Below are 17,011 nucleotides of genomic sequence, written 5' to 3'. Positions count from 1 at the left end.
GGCCCTCAGCATCTACACACAAAAGAGCCTATGTCAAAACAGAGCCATTGGCCGCACTATTTCAAAATAGGCTCCATTCCCTTGTTTTGAAATCCTTGTGCAATGAAGTTAAACAGTTTTGAAATAAAGCCGCTGTTATTTTGAAATAGTGGGTGCATTGTGTAGACGCTTGGCTGGTTATTTTGAAATAGCGGCTGCTAGTACAACTTTGCTGTGTAGACACACCCTCTGTCGCCAGTTCCGCTCGCATTTGAGGCGTTTTATCCAGCATCCCTCCCTGCACTCTGCTCTCTCCAAAAGGCTGTATTGAGTCTGCCCTTCAATGTTCCTTCCCTGCTGCTCCTTTTGTGCATTCCCAGGCTGGTCCCTTCACTGTGCTGGGAACAGGCTCACAGGTATTAATCTCCACACACCTTCCCAAAGCTTCAGTACATCCCCTCTGGGAGCATTCCTGTGCAGCCCACCATCGCCTGACCCCTGGCGAGCCCCTGCTTCCAAACATCCTTCCCCCACTTTATTTTAAAGGGTCAAAAAAAAGGGAGGGAAGAAAAGTAAACTGCAGATCAATCGCCTGCCAGGTGTCTGAGGGTCAGTGACTGCCGCCCACCCACCATCCAGCTGGAAGCCGACAGCCTCCGTACCTTGGCGTCAGCCCCAATGGGTTTCTTGCACTCGATGCAGGTGTTGGCGCAGAATTTCTCGAAGCACTTCACACAGCAGTGGCGGCCCTCCTTCTGCACGTACTTCTTCCCATGCAGCGGGTCCCGGCAGTAGTGGCAATCGAAGCGCTCCGACATGGTGCCCACGGTGTAGCTGCTGGGCCCTGTGAAGGGGCGGGAGGGGAGTCACACAGCCCTTTTGCCACGCAGCTGACGCTCCTGCAGGTGACAGCAGGCGGGCCTTGCCAGGGGGGCACCTGCCAGCAATGCTAAGCCAGGCCAAAGGGGTGCTCAGCTGCAGCCCTTGCGCCGGGGGTGCCGTTCCTTAAGGGACTGGGCCAGCACTGTGCTGTTGGACGCCAGCTGCTCTCAGTACAACCGGCCCTACAATGCACCAAACCGCCAGCGCTATCCACAGTTTGGGAGCGCCTTCCTCTGGCAGAGGGGCCCTGCTGGGCCTTGTGCGCGGCTCACAGCCCTGGCTGCCCCCCACAGCGCCATTTTACAGGCGTGGGTGGACAGCACAGCACCGCACCAAAGGCATCAAACGCCGCCGTCATTTGGCACAAAACCCGCCAGCGCTACGAGCAGATGGTTCTGTCCATGCAGCAGGAGCACCGTGGGCGCAGGCCGGCCTGGGTGTGGTATGGAAAGGAAATCGTTAGGTATCGCCTATGCGGCTGGGGCTGGGGAGGGAGAGGGGGCGGGGTGGGGTTGCTAACAGCCATGAGCTTTGCAAAGGCGGCGCTGGCAGCTTCACATATGCTGGACGCTGCCTACTCGGAGCCATCGCTGTAGCTAGCGCCTCACCCGGCCCTGAGGGCCGCATGTCATCGACCTCCCTGGTGCTGGCAAGGTTTATGATTGTGTAGGGGTGTGCATGTGTCTCAACGTGGTTGTGGTAAGAGCGCGTGCACGCCCCCCCCCCCCGGAACATCTCTCTCGCTCTCTCTCACACACACACACACACACACACACACACACACACACACACACACACACACACACACACACACACACACACACACACACACACACACACACACACACACACACACACGGGCAATCTTTAGTCAAAGCTCCAGGGGTGCCGAGGGACCATTCCCGCTGTTACCCTTTGCTGCCACCAGAGGGCGTCACCACCCCAGCCCAGGGGGCGTGCGGCTTGTCGCGGCCGCTGTGGAAGGCAGCGGGGGGAGCCCCCGTGGGAGCAGGAGAAATTAATGCCAGCGCCAAAGGGGGCCCAGGGGCGTGCGCGCCTTGCTGTGCTAGCAGCCTGCCCCGGGGTGGGGGGGGCCCAGGCACAGCTCAGACTCCTGTCAGGGCCACTGACGTGTTCTGTTGTTAACGAGGAACTTGCACCTGGAGGCAGCTTACGATTTCCAGGGGCCCTGGCCCACAGCAAGGGGGGGGGGCTCCCCAACCCTTCACCTGCAGTCTGGCCTCCTTCGCCGGTGGCCCCCCACCTACTGCCTCCCCTGCTTTCTGCCCCTTCCTTGGTGCCTCCTCCCTGTTCCACCTGGGGCTCCCGTCCCCCATTCGGCTCACCCCACAGCCCCTTTCCTCGTTTCCGCCCCCCCACACTCCCTGGGACCCCCAAGAGTGGAGCAGTTTGGTCTCCACACCCATGGCGGGAAGTGCCCCTGGGCCCAGGTACCGGGTTCCCCCTACCACCCCACCAGCACTTCTGCGACTGAGCAGGGTCAGGGCACTGGGGGCTTCCTCTGCCAGAGACAGGGTTCAGGAGGATCAACTGGGGCTCCCCCTTACTCTGGCAGAAACTGCCCTTCACCTTCTGCCAAGCTGGGGAGAGCTGCTGGCCCGGGCCGGGGGGATGTTCTGTCGAGCAGAGGGTGGCAGCTGGGAGGGGCAATGGGGGGGGGGTTCCTCTGTCTCACAAGAAGGGTGGGGTGCTCTGTGGGGGCTTCCCCTGTCATGTTCCCACTCCCAGGAGCCCCATGGCTAATCCACCACTACTTGCACCCCGCCCCCATTTAAATTTGTCAGTGGGAACAGAATCCACAAACTGTGTTTAAATTTCAGTTCAATATTAGAGCTTTTGGGGGTGGGGGTGGGGCACGCAAGACATAGGGCTCAGCTAATGAAAGAAAGTGCAGAGCAGCTTTGCCTGCCGAGCAGTCTTGGCCTATAAGGGTCCTTCACTCACAGGGATCTGGAGAGACAAATTCTGAGTACTGCAGATTGTACCGGGGCATTTAAGGTGTGCTGGCCAATTTAACAGTGAACAGCGAGAGAAATAAAACCTTGTTCCGCCCCCCACCCCCAACCCCCAAACTACCCCAGGCCTACATTTTATACCACGCTCCAGGGGCTGGATAGATGCATGGGAGGCCGGCTGGCCTGACACAAAGACACGAGCTGAGGGTAGAGGACCTGAGGTAATTCCTGTCTCTGTTGTTGATTTCAGTGAGGCCATGAGCAAGGGGGACCATTACAAAGGCTGGAAAGCCAGGAGCAGCTAAAATGTTTGCACTTGCAGCAATCATACACGAGCACAAAATTTGGGCCCACAAATGGGGACAGCAGGCAGACCTCAGGCCAGAAAAAAAATGTGGAAACTTTTGTCTTTCTGTGCCTCAGTTTCGCCATCTGTAAAATGAGACTAATATAGCCTGGCAAAAGTCTTCTCATCGCATTTCTCAGGGAAAGCAGACCTAGTGATGAGGCCCACATTAGGCGTTTTTTTTTCCCCTGATCATGCTGAATAACGAGAGCGAGTAGATGTGTTTTTGTCTCACATGAGAAGGCTTGTTTCATGTCAAGCTGGAGTAATTATAATCACCTTACCAGGCAAATTAATTCCTAGTTACAGAGCACCCTTGAATGAAAGGTGACACAGAGGGACCAAACATATGCATTGCCAGAAATAGTCAAAATCCAAACAAAACTGAGAATTTGAAGGTTTCATGATTTCAGCCTGCAGCTGTGCTGTCAGGGACTTCTGTGTTGGGTACTTCAGTATGTTTCCAGTTGCAGCCTGTACTAGTCTTAGGTTTAACATGGGGAAAAAGTGAGAGAGAAATGTCCTAAATTAAAAGAAACCTGGCAAACCGGCCTCTGCTGACATGTAAGAGCTGCCTTTCTAGCTCTACTGACGTCCGGCTGTAGAAATCTGGCTTCCTGCTTATATTTTGGACTTGGCCGCAGCCTTGGAGGAGGTGATGTGATTCCCTCATGACACCGTATAATTTTCCATGGGAAGTAACATCGAGTTGCACCTTGGCTGGGAGCGCAGAGATCATCCACCGTCAAACATTACAACTGGAAGGGACCTCCAGAGGTCATCAAGTCCAGCCCCCTGCCCTCACAGCAAGATCAAGCACCATCTATGCCACCCCTGTTAGATATTCATCCAACCTGTCCTCAAATAGCTCCAGTGATGGAGATTCTACAACCATCCTAGACAATTTATTCCAGTAATTAAACATTCTGACAGAAAATTTTTCCTGATGTCCAATCGAAACCTCCCTTGTTTCAATTAAAGCCCATTGCTTCTTGTCCTATTTTCGGAGGCTAAGGAGAATAATTTTTCTCCCTCCTCTTTGTACTTGAAAGCCGCTGCCACATTCTCAACTCAGCCCTCTCTCTTCCAGACTAAACCAACCCTTCTTTTAATCTTCTCTCAGAGGTGGTATTTCACTGAGTTGCTCTTCTCTGGGCTCTTTCCAATTTCTCCACATCTTTCCTGAAAGATGGTTGGACCATAAACATCCAATACTGGCTGACATCTCTGCTCAGTAACCCAGGGACAACCTCTGTTCCCATTCCTTAGCACTAGCCCCAGAGGGTGGATAAACATCTGCAGTGAGACACAATTCCCGGCAGTCATGTGTCCAGGGTCAGCAGGAGCGCATGTGAGAATTCTTCCCAAAACAATTACATCTCTGGCTGCGGGGATGTAAAACAGTCTGATGAGCTATTTCCCTCAAGCAGTTTTTTTCAGTTTCCCGGCCAGACACATGAAGCTGAGGCCTGTCACCAGCAAAGGCCAAGAGGAAATTTAGTTATTGGCTCTGGCCAGCCTTAAAGACGGGGGCATTGAGAACACAGAATTAGATTAGGCAACACAAACAGTTCCTGCTGTTGTTGGCCACTGAAGTCTGTTCTCTCTGCCTCACGGTGGTGCTTGCACCTCAGGTCCTCCAGTCCTGGTTTTTGCAGGGACAATGAAGAGCATTTTACTGGGGAAAATACACAGCGAAAAATGCCATGTCCAAGCCCTTGGCGCCCCAAGTTCAGCCATATGTCTCGGACTGGGGCTCCAGAAGCTGAGGGGTGAGGCCCTAGCGTGGGATGCTGGTGCAATGCCCAGCTCAGCCCCAGCCTCCCGCCTTGACCTCGGAGATGTTCCTGCCTGCCTGTGCTGTGTTACTGCCAGGACTGCCCTGCGTGTTACACAGGCAAAGGCAAAGACCTGTGGGGGGGGTGCAGTGCTTAGACCTTATGGAAATGAGGGCCCATTCAAGTACCTGAGAGAGAGAGAGAGAGAGAGAGAGAGCAAGCGAGGAACGTTCTCGCCGTGCCACGTCAGACAGAGCAGTACCTCTCCTGGGAGGTGGCAACTGATGAAAAACAATAGCCAGTGCCTCTGGGAGCATTCCAAATGCCATGAAAATCCCAGCCACTTGCCTCCTATCCAGGAACAGCTGCAACGGGGCAGAGAACTCTCTGCAGACACCCATCTCCACCCTACTGTTCCCAGCCAAGCTCACAGCCGGAACAGGGGATGCTCGTGAACTTGCATTGCCTGGGGCCAGCCCTAGGGCACTAAGCAATAAGCTTCTCTTGGCAATGATGGAGGCCAGGGCGGCTCACCTTGCTTGAACTTACTGCTGAGTTTTCCACAGGTGTGGTAGGGCTGGCACGGGCCAAGGGACAGGGCCCCAGGCTAGGGCTTAGGAGACCTGTATTCTGTGCCAACATCTGACAACACTTGGCTACGAGTCATTTCACCTGCCTGTGTCCCTTCCCGTCGTCCGTCTGTAGCAACTCTTTGGGGCAGGGACTTACTCTATGTGTACAATGGGCCTTGGCTCAATTCAGGCCTCTGTAGACACCTGTAATATACAATCACTGGTGCAAAAGAGGGCGCACTGTTCCTCTGCATCAGAGCCCAGCCCAGGGAGAGGGACAGCTGCACCTCTCCCTGCAAGGAAGAAGCCTCCTGCTGAGCATCAAGGAACCTGTCTTGTGCCCTGCCCTGTGCACTGCCAAGAGCACCCAGATGCCTCTCGCCTTTCCTCAGCTGCCACCAACCATCATGATGCCTGCAAGCATCTGACTGAAGAGCAGCCAGCTTGCATGAAACCTGAACAAAGCCCTGGAGCCTCCCTGCAAGAAGGCAAGACTTCAAAAACTGCACTGGTTCACAGCTTCATTCCCCTCCCAGGGTCCGTCAATGGCAGCTGCTTCTCCTCCTTGGCCTCCTGGTGGGAAACCTCAGCAGCCTGCTTGGTTCTTGGCTTGATCCTGAAGCATGCTGCTCACGCTGGCACATGCTCCCCGCAGCAGTAAAGCAAGGGCTTTGCTGGAGCAGAGCCACAAGGTCAGGCAGCTGCTGGACTGAGCCCCAAAACGTGACAGCCAAGTAGGGTAAATGGCACGTAAATGGTCTTTTGTCTCCAGCTTCTTTGGCAGCAGCCCCTTCCTGCTGGAGAAGGTGGTAAACTACTAGATGGTCCTCATGTCTAAGTCTGCCTGGCTATTCTGAGAGTCCTCACAGGGAAGAGACACTCCATGAAGCCCATTATGGAACATGGACACCACAGCTAGGAATGAGGCAGCCGATTGGTGCTAGCAGGACTTGCACTGCACACTGAAAACAGCTGAGCTGACTATAGGAGTGGAGCGGAAGCTCTCAGGTCTGGGTGGCCTCTGAGCGCCAAGCCCTAGGCAACATCTACAGCACATAAGCCTGATCCCCACTAGACCACATCCGTGAGTCTGGGCAGGGAGAGAGATGCCCATATGCAGTGTAGACATATTCTTTGGGCCCTGCTGTGAATCTCTCCTCTGCCTGGGAAGCCCTCACAGATGATGGAGATGGGCACCAGAGAAACCATCAAAACGACCGACAGAGCTGAAAGATTTGAGCCTAATTTGGAGAACAAAATGCCCAGCACTCTAAGTTTGCATTAGCGCTCCCAACGCCAATTCTGCTCCACGTAATCTACGAACCAAGCCAACGTGGATGTGGCTACATATTGTGCATTCATTAAAATACTCTCTGCAGGGCCTAGGCAATGCAGTGAATGCTATGTTTGTGGTGTAGTGACACAGCATCCTACCCTCAGGTGCCTACTGAAAAAACAGAGTGGGCTCTTAATGGCTTTTCTTTTTGTTTTATGAGCACCCTGACTTATGCCCGTGCCTCATGAAATACACCTGGAGTTAACTCGGTGCCATACGCAGGAACTGGGACAGACTCAGCTTCTCTTTTGGGTTCTTTGCTCCTCTTCTGGAGAAGGTCACTGGTAGTGGGGCAGGACTAGGTGAGTGCAGAAGATGTAGGCAACCCCTCTCTGACTGGTGCACAGCCTTCAAGGCAGTGGCATTTCCACAGCACTGCAAACAACAGGAGTCCCTTTAACCCTTGTTATTTACTGCTGAAGTTCTCTCCTGGCAGCCGACCACAAGCCTCTGACAGCAAGGGGACTTGTTTAGGCTCCATTCTCTTTGGCTGCATGCCAGGCCCAAGGGATTGGTAAATTTCCACTAAGTGCCCCATCAAAAATGACAAGCTAAGGGCTTGAATAATGGTCTCCTGAGGTCAATGGGAGCATTGCTTTTGGTTTCTGTGAGAGGGCAGAATAGCTGTGTCTACACGTGCACGCTACTTCAAAGTAGCGGCACTAACTTCGAAATAGCGCCCGTCACGGCTACACATGTTGGGCGCTATTTTGAAGTTGAAATCGACGTTAGGCGGCGAGATGTTGAAGTCGCTAACCCCATGAGGGGATGGGAATAGCGCCCTACTTCGAAGTTGAACATCGAAGTAGGGCACGTGTAGACGATCCGTGTCCCGCAACATCGAAATAGCGGAGTCCGCCATGGTGGCCATCAGCTGAGGGGTTGAGAGACGCTCTCTCCAGCCCCTGCGGGGGTCTATGGTCACCCTGTGCAGCAGCCCTTAGCCCAGGGCTTCTGGCTGCTGCTGTGGCAGCTGGGGATCCATGCTGCATACACAGGGTCTGCAACCAGCTGTCGGCTCTGTGGATCTTGCATTGTTTAGTGCAACTGTGTCTGGGAGGGGCCCTTTAAGGGAGCAGCTTGCTGTTGAGTCCGCCCTGTGACCCTGTCTGCAGCTGTGCCTGGCACCCTTATTTCGATGAGTGCTACTTTGGCGTGTAGATGTTCCCTCGCAGTGCCTATTTCGATGTGGTGCTGCGCAATGTCGATGTTGAACGTCGACGTTGCCAGCCCTGGAGGACATGTAGACGTTATTCATCGAAATGGCCTATTTCGATGTCGCTACATCGAAATAAGCTACTTCGATGTAGGCTTCACGTGTAGACGTAGCTAATGTGGCCTTACCCATCGAGTTAACACCAACAGACTGGTTTTCCTGCTGCGTCTCATTAACTAGAAATCAAGTGGCATAAAAAATTACTTTCATCCCCAAGGAAACAAACGGGTGCTGAAAGGAACACACCTCACCTGCCAGGCTCCAGAGACCCCCAACTTTGGAGGTGAACCTGCTGTCTCCTTCCTGCTCACATGAGCAACATGTTCATGTAAGTTGCAGCACATCCTGTGCAGCCATCAGGATGCACGGGATTTGATTTCCTCTGGTGTTATTCACAAATCAAAATATAGCCAACGAGGTGGCGGGAAGTGGGTTGCACCCACCACTGCTGCCTACATTTGCAAGAGGGAGAAACCTTTTTAGTTTGTGGGTTTCTCCAGCTTTGGGTACCAATCTACTTCCAGCCACATCTGCACAACCCCCCTGACCAATGTGGAACCAAGTGACCCATGCACAGGGTCCGAGTCCTCGGTCCTCAGTTTGGAGGGGAGGCAAGCGGACACACACACACAGAGGCAGCCGTTGGGCAGTTAGTCGGGGCAGAGATCTGAAGGTAGCGTCCACCCTCTCAGGTCTCTTGAAACTGGGATCATAGAAGGCCCACACAGCTGGGTGGAGAGGTTTCTACCACCATGTTCTCTTGGGACCAATGCCAGTTTTCCTATCTGGAAACACTGCCAATGTCAGCAAGACAGCCATCGCTTGCCGACTACGCAGCGTCGAACCCACTCTGCAGTGTGAAACTGAGCCAAGAGCCACAGTGGGATCACTTCCCAAACAAGTGAACAGATGAGAAATATGGAAACTATGTTGACAGTGGCCAAATAAACACAGCCAGGTCACTTGAATGGGGCTTATTTTAAAGCAGCTGAATTCGGTGCAGCCTACAGCAGCCAGTGTAAGAGCAGTTCTTGATCTTAGTTTTATGATCCCCCTGAGCCAGCCCACATCACAACGACCCTACGGCCCTTCCTTGCAACTGGCTCACTGAACTTTAACGCATCATGCAGTGACGCCAAGGCTGCCAGTCCAGCCTCAGGGCCTGCAGAGGAGCAACCCAGCTGCAGCTACTCCTGGCACACAAAGCAAGGCAGCCAGCACCCAGCTGCTTGCCAGACCCTACCTACCAGAGGGGTCATTTCTTTTGTAAATAGAGGGACCTGGCTCATTCCCAACCATGCCCCGACCATGTATGGAGCAAACCTCCCATGCATGCATAGGCACAGAGAAAGGAACCCAGACACCTCCGCAGAGCCACCCCTTCCTCTCCAAAGGCCTCACAGGCATCTCCATGGAGCCCAAGTACACTGGGGATGGAGTGACGACTGGGGAGGGCATGTTCCACCCACTATCCCTGCAAAGGGAAGATGATGACAGCATTTGGCAGGGGGTGAGGCACTGCCATGGAGCCAGCCAAGCCCCCTGGTGGTGTAGCAGTGGGCCAATCCTGAGGCTGCAGATCTCTTCCACAGCATCCCAGCTCCCAGGAGCCATTGCAGTCCAACAGTCCTCAGCAGCATGGTTCCATGGTTGTCATGGAGCCAGTGGGTTCCTGATGGATGCAAAGCATGGATGGCCAGGCCTCCTGAGGCTCCACCAGACCCTGGGCTGAGCTCTGCAACCTTCTTCAGAGTGGGAATGACAGGGCCATGTGGGATGTTCTCCCGGGAGCTTTGGGTAGGAGGGGAGAGGCACGTTTCTGACCTCTCAGCAAGCATCAGAAGTGAGTCCATGGACATGACTGAGGTGTAAAACCAGAGTGAGAAAGCAAATCCAGGCCCTTAGCATGGATGAAAGGTGTTCTGTTTGCTGAAGGCTGGCTTTCATCCAGGCTGTAATGCCCCAACAAAGGCAGCCTACTCCAAACAGCCATCATGCCGCAACCTTAATGTGGCAGGAGCACATCTAAGTGACGGCCACACTCTCTGGTGGGATCAACGCGGACATTGGGGCCAGACCCACAGCCTGGCACTTCCCACAGGCTAAGAGCCACCCGTGAACTATGGACGAAGCTCTTCAGCCCATCAGACTTTTCTGACAAGGTAACGTGAACTGCACCACCGTCCCTGCTTCCCACTCCCACCCTTTACGCGACTGAAGACACAGCCCAGGGTCATTATTTTGGAGCAGAGAGATTTGTATCCCTTTAGTCATTTGTCCTCACCACTGAATTTCCCCAGACTTCCAGATACTTCAGCCCCGACCTCCCTCTGCTGTCTGGAAAGTAATTCTGTGTCATGGATAGCCATAGCAGGGGATCCACGGAAATACCATGGTTTCTCCTCTCTCGTTGTCTCTTTCTTCCTCCACCCATCTTTATTTCAGAGTGTAGCTTTACAGGGTTGCATTAGACAACATGTTCAGCAGCTGTCCAGTGTACAGTATGGACCAATGCCAGGGCAATGCAGAGTCTACAGCAATGTAAAGTAGTTTACCACATGTCAAAGCAAGTGCTAACCAAGGAATACACATAGGTTACGGGTACAGCACATACTTCAAGAGCATGAGAGTACGGTGCATGTGTTCTAGCTTGAATGTGTCTTCCTCAGATGTCACTTTTCTACGAGCTAACTCCTTCTGACCAGGTCTAGTTGAAGGGAGTTTGTGCAGCATTGTCTGACTTCGGATGGATCATGCATGCATCACCAGAATATATTGTGATCCATATTTTCTTTCAGCTGTACAGATAAACCACTCACTAAGGCAAGAAAATACCCATTGGGAAACTACAGAAATGGGCACAAGCAACAAGCAGCCTTGAATGACTTTCCCAGCTTGGCTGATCTCCAAGAGGTGCAGGAAAAGCGACATGTAGGGGGATGTGAACCACCAGAGAAGGATTTGCTGCATTATGTGCCAATGCCTCAAACTCTCTTGAGAGCCTCAAGTAATAACAAGAGTCCAGGTTATCCCCTGACACTAGCTCTTACTGTTTCTCTTCCAAGAGCTCAGGCTTCACCAGGCGCAGCAGCTCCCATTTTTCTAAAACAGCTCCAGAACCTAACTCCTGCTTAAGCTGGGTATTCATTTCCCAGAAGCTCTGGCAATGCAGCGCCTAGACATAACTCCCTGCAGCGCTGGACCACCATTGCAGGGCAGCAGGCCTTGCCAGTGACCTTATCATGTATCAGCACATTAGCGTGAAAACAGCTCACAATTCAGCTGTAAATCTAATTGACCAAAAAGATGCCAATTAGCTGAAGGTGCAGAAGGAGCAACTGCTCTTTTCCTAACCCCGCCTGTCAGTTCAGACTCACCAATCCTTTTCATCCTCTAGAATGTCTAGGGCATCTGCGAAGCATGCCTCAACGGCCAGAAAAAACAACGGTGAGTCCTGTCATCCCTTCGGGCATGTCTGCACAGCAAAGTTATTTCAGAATAACTACCACTACTCTGAAATAACTTTGCATCCGTCTACACAGCAAACCTGCTATTTTGAAATAGTGGGCGTCTTGTTTCGAGTTCTGGGAATTTTATTCTATAAGGAATAGTGCATATGCTGAAATAGCTATTTCAGAATAGGGGCTGTATAGACAAGGAATAAGGGCTACTTCAAAATAAGGGGCCTCCAGCCCTGCCCAAGGTGCCCTCCTGGCCAGTCAGTGGAGAAGCTCTATTTTCAAATAGCTGAGCACTATTTCGACCAGCATTTTGTGTGTGGACGCATTATTTCAAAATAAGATATTCTGGAAAATTTCTTCTGGAACAGATTATTTCAAAAGAATGCTGCTGTGTAGACATAACCTTAGAGACTGAGGCTACATCTACATGGGCAGCTTCTGTTGACAGAGGGCAACAAACCCCGGCAAAACGTCTGTCGACAGATGGTGTCTACACATAAAAACAGATGAAAAGAGCAATCTGCCCTGACCTCTTGAGAGAGAACAGCTGACTGGAAGGTCTCCAAACAGGGCTGCCTGGGGAGCTGGAAGCCCTGATGGTGACAGAAGTGTTGACAAAACACTGTCAACAGAGGCGCTACATCTGATCGGGAAGAGGGATAACGCTGCCGGCTGAACAATTGAGTTTTCTCAACAAACGCTCGACAGAGCGCTTTAACAGTGTAGACACTCAGCAAGTTTTGTTGACAAAAGCCCAATTTTGTCGACAGAAGCTGCCTGTGTAGACACGGCCTAATAGATTGATTAAGGCATAAGCGTTTGTGGATAATACCCACTTCATCAGATCGAATGACGTGAAAGTACAAAGGCAGGTATATATGTAAGTGAATTACTGCAAAAAAAGTTACTACCCAGTGCAGTAATTTTGACAGTAACTGTCTTATATATTCTTAAAATTCATAATTATACAATTTTCTTTTCTTCATATCTTCCTTTGTATTTCCACTCCATGCCATCTGATGAATTGGGTTTTACCTACGAAAGCTTATGCCCTAATACATCCATTAGGCTGTGTCTACACTTGCATTCATCTTTTGAAAGAGACATGCAAATGAGGAAATTGGAAATGCAAATGAGGTTCAGATTTACATATCTGATGCCTAATTTGCATATTCTTCTTTCAAAAGAGCTCCTTTCGGAAGCAGAAAAGCAGTACAGATGTAGCTCTTTCAAAAGTAAACCCCATCTTCGAAAGAACCCTTCTTCCCATAAGAAATGAGAAGAAGGGTTCGTTCGAAGATGGGGCTTACTTTCAAAAGAGCCACGTCCACATTGCTTTTGGGCTTTCAAAAGAATAATATGCAAATGAGGTGCCAGATATGTAAATCTGCATCTCATTTGCAATGTTGATTGCCTCGTTTGCATGCCTCTTTCGAAAGAGGAATGCAAGTGTACACACAGCCTTAGTGTTTAAGATGCTCCAGGACTCCTCATTGTTTTTACAGACACACACATTTACCCCTCTGAGGCTTTTCAAATTCCCCCATGAGCTTCCTGTTTGGCTTCATCAGCAGGACTAATTCTACAACACTGTAAACAACTCTGTGTTTCTTAGCAAGTTTTCTCCAAAGGCCTAAAAGCCAAAAAAGCATTACTGCGAATGTAGCTTGAAATTGGGTGCAAAGCTGGTTGCATTCTTACGACTGAACGCTGCTGAGAATGATTCACTTACTCAAGCTCTATCTGCAAGCAATGCACAATATCCTGGGCTGAATATCCAACTCTCTCTGAACATTAATTTCTAACTTTTCTGCAAGCCCCCCCTACCCCCCTCCTAACAGAAGAACGCTTGTTTATTTTTTTGGCTGTTGTACCTCCAACCCGGTTACCTGGAACTCAGCTGTGCTATATAAAGCAACACATCATAGCAATGACTTGCAGAACACATTTAACAAGCAAAACTTACGCATAACCGATAAGCAGAGCACTTAGTACAGGACGTGGAGTGTTGATGTCTCCAGGGAGCATGTACACATGATAAATCTTTATACAGGAACTCAGAATTTGGGCTGTCAAAATGAACAGGGCAACGATGCTTAAACTTTAATAACCTTACAGCCACTTAGGAAGGAAGATGAGACCATAGCCGAGTAGCTTTTGAGTGTTATGTTGATACATTACAGATATAGTCTCGGTTCTTTTATTGCCAATTTGTGTTGCTAGATGAGACAAGCCTTCAGGCTTTACAGAGCTCTTCTGCAAGGCCTTGTCTGTACTCACCAGAAAATCGACATGGTGGTGGTTGATATTCTGGAGTTCGATTTTGCACAGCTGGTGAAGACATGGCAAAATCGACCTCTCTGGGCTCAGCCGTCGACCCCTGTATTCCAGTTGGGGACGTCAGCGTGAGAGAGTAGTGGAGGCTCAGTCTTCACTAGGGAAGTAAGTAGATTCCGATACATCGATTCTAGCTACACAAACGTCCTGGCTGAAATTGAGTGTCTGAAATCGACTAATTTCCCTAATACAGATTACCCTAAAAGTGGCCAAGCTCCCCAAGGAGTTAGGTCTGGGCACTGCATTGCCAGAATTGCTGGGAACAGAATACCTAGCTCAAGAGGGAGTTAGGTTCTGGAGCTGCTTTAGGAAAACAGATGCTGCTGCTCCCAATGAAGTCTGAGCTCTTGGGAGAGGAAAAAAAAGGGGTTACAAATGTTATTGGATACCCTGAAGTCCTGTTCCTACTTGAAGCTCTCAAAGGAGCCTGACAAAGAGCTCTATGAAACTCAAAAACTTCCACCAACAGAGGATGGTCTTATAAAAGATATGACCTCGCCTGTCTTGTGCCTCATAGCCTGGGGCCAACACAGCTCTAACTAGAGCCCTGGATGGATGCAAAACTGGTATCCTCACCTGTATCCGCCAAAACGAGCAGTGGATATCAGCTGTCGTTACCTGCAGCTATTAAACGGATACTGATACATTCTTTAGGTCTAACAACACTGCAGCCAGCCCCCTCAGTTAGCATGCAAAGAAAACAGCCTCAGCTGGTGTAAATCAATGCAGCTGTGATGGAGCTAGGCTGCCATATGGCCCCTGAGGATCTGGCCCACATGGGTAGAATCTCCGTTTCTGGTTTCTGAATCCCTTCATTCCTGATGAGGCAGGTTATTAGTAGCTCCTCTCGCCAAAGGGAGTTGGGGGCTGGTGGCACGGACCCCGGGCAAATCAGAAAGAGGGAGCGAAGAAGCACTTAAAGGTAAGTTATGCAAAGAGATTAGCTGAGAGTAGTGTTCTTCCATTTCAGGGCTTTAGTGCCTGTGTGTGCTCTCACCTAGCACAGCCCACAAGCTACTATGCTGATAAACCAGAAGTGCTTTTATTGAGACACTTGCTACTGCCCCGTCCCCACAGACCCGAGCACCTCACAGGTGGAGAAGTGCTGGAACCCCAGGTTTGCAGATGGGGATCAGAGGCAGAGTGGTTGAGACCACAATCCTGCAAACTCTTTGATGCGTGAGAAGCCCCACTAAAGTTCACGGGGGCGCCTGACATGCACAAGCAGCTACAGGATCAGGGCCTACGCCCCTTGCTCCCAGTCACGCAGGGAATCGGTGGTGGAGCAGAACACTGAAGCCAGATCTCGAGTGCCACGCCAGTGGATCTCAGCCACAACCGAGAAGAAGAAACCACCATATAGCCAGTAACACGTGTTGCTTCCCTGGGGGCCATGTTTACTACTGAGTGTGTGTTTTAATAATCAATTGCTAGTTAACAAAAGATAATGCCTTACTAACATCTAAATGAAAGGAGTGGTTCCACGCCTGCCGCTCAAGCTTAGTGTTAACCGGAGTCATGCTACACACGAAGAATGCAACATATTCCCAGAGCAGATTGCTGGATCCTGAGCCCCTGTGAGGAGAGTCGGACTGTTAAAGCAGTGGTCGTCTTCCGTTAGCGGTGTAAGAATGCACTGGGCCATTTAAAACTATCAATAAACTCAAGGAAGTGGATCCAGTGTTAAAATGTTGAACACCAATCAATATCCCACCCAGAGGTCAGTCGGGTTATGCAGGGCATTTTCAGTGGCTTCACACATCAGAGTGCAAGCCACAAAATGTGTGTCTGCGAAGCAGTACACACTAACATGCCTGCTTAACTCCATCAAGGTCCCTGGAGAGACCCCTACCCTTCCTTGCTAGGGCAGAGGGTCTGTCTGTTCGATGGAGGGAGCTATCACTGGAACACAGAGAAGGAATTCAAAGTAGCCAAAATCCTTCTTCTAAAACACATATATTTTTGGTGTTTATATTTTTATCGCCTTCCATTCTCCTTTGCTGTGCATTCCCCCTCCTACCAAAGATAATGCTAAAGACAGCACATTCCACAGCAAATATCCCCAACCCACCCCACACCTTCCCACCCCAACTTTGGGGATCATTTAACAACTTTACTAAAATCACAGTACAACCGCAGGCTTCTGGCTGCACTGGATAGCAAAAGCCTTTGCTATTGAAAATCCTTTCAAAAGCGCTTAATCAACAAGATCTTTGGCTACACAGTGTAACAACTTCTATTGTTGCAATCCCACAATGGCTATCCTTAATTACAGTTTGCCAATTGTTCAAACCACTAAGACGGCACTAGATAAATAATCACTTTTATGACACAATATCCTGCTGCCAAAACAAGTTGCACAATATTGAGGTATTTTAAGGCCTGGCACTTATTAAATAGTCTATGATACTTCCATTTTACCTGAATGCCTGTGGTAAGCCATTATCACAGGAACAAATTTGCAGGCAACCCTTTAGACAACGGAGTTCAGAGTTTCTCAGCTGATCAGAACATGGCTCATTTGATAACATACATTTAAGGGGAGGCTATTAATACAGAAAGACCCGCTCACAGTTGTCCCCTCCCCAGAGATCACAGCAGTAATCCCACTCCAAAATTCTTACCATTTTAGGTGATCCCAGGGAGAAGAATAGGAGCTGGTGAAAGTACCACCAGCAACATATAAATACCTGCACAGCTACTTCAGCATCCAAATTAGTTTTAAAGGCAGAGAGGCACTGTAAAAACTTGACCTCTCTGCTAAAGTACAATTTGGCCTTGGCTTTAGAAATAGCTTACAACTGTTACCACATGTTAACCTAATGTACAGACCCACATGGTGTGGGGCAGAGCTGTCTCAATTATACAAGTTCTGAGCTGTTCTTTACTTTAACAAGGCTGACTGCTGACTGTCCAGTGAGTGAGTTAGAAATACCATTCTCAGCTCCTCATCAGCTCTGATGGGTGCAGGGGGAAACCAGTCAGGCCTGCTAGAACCTAAGGCCCCTTAGCAATGGCTAGTCACAGATTGGGGGAATTTATATACACTGAACATTTACTTCTGGTACTTAAAAGCCTGCATCACTTAATGCAATTCATTTTCACACCCACAGCTGAAGCCAGACTGC

At 50.4% G+C, this 17,011-nt stretch overlaps 1 protein-coding gene across 3 annotated transcripts in view; it reads right to left on the bottom strand.

Annotated features, from left to right (window-relative positions):
- Positions 1-17,011, bottom strand: part of FHL1 (four and a half LIM domains 1) — a 52,024-nt gene that overhangs the window by 10,407 nt on the left and 24,606 nt on the right. The window contains exons 1-2 of one of the 3 annotated variants that reach the window (XM_075008147.1): positions 16,508-16,528; positions 642-823 (exon numbers count right to left, since the gene is read on the bottom strand). In XM_075008147.1, coding sequence (XP_074864248.1) covers positions 642-797 — 156 coding nt within the window. In that variant the 5' untranslated portion in view covers positions 798-823; positions 16,508-16,528. Of the gene's footprint in view, positions 1-641; positions 824-16,304; positions 16,458-16,507; positions 16,529-17,011 lie in introns of those variants that run through there. The other 2 variants (XM_075008145.1, XM_075008146.1) reach the window with 2 other exon arrangements.

This window comes from Carettochelys insculpta, chromosome 13 (assembly GCF_033958435.1).
Source record: "Carettochelys insculpta isolate YL-2023 chromosome 13, ASM3395843v1, whole genome shotgun sequence".
NCBI lineage: Eukaryota > Metazoa > Chordata > Testudines > Carettochelyidae > Carettochelys > Carettochelys insculpta.
The sequence above is the reverse complement of the archived record's forward strand: the minus strand, read 5'-3'. Positions and strand labels throughout refer to the sequence as shown.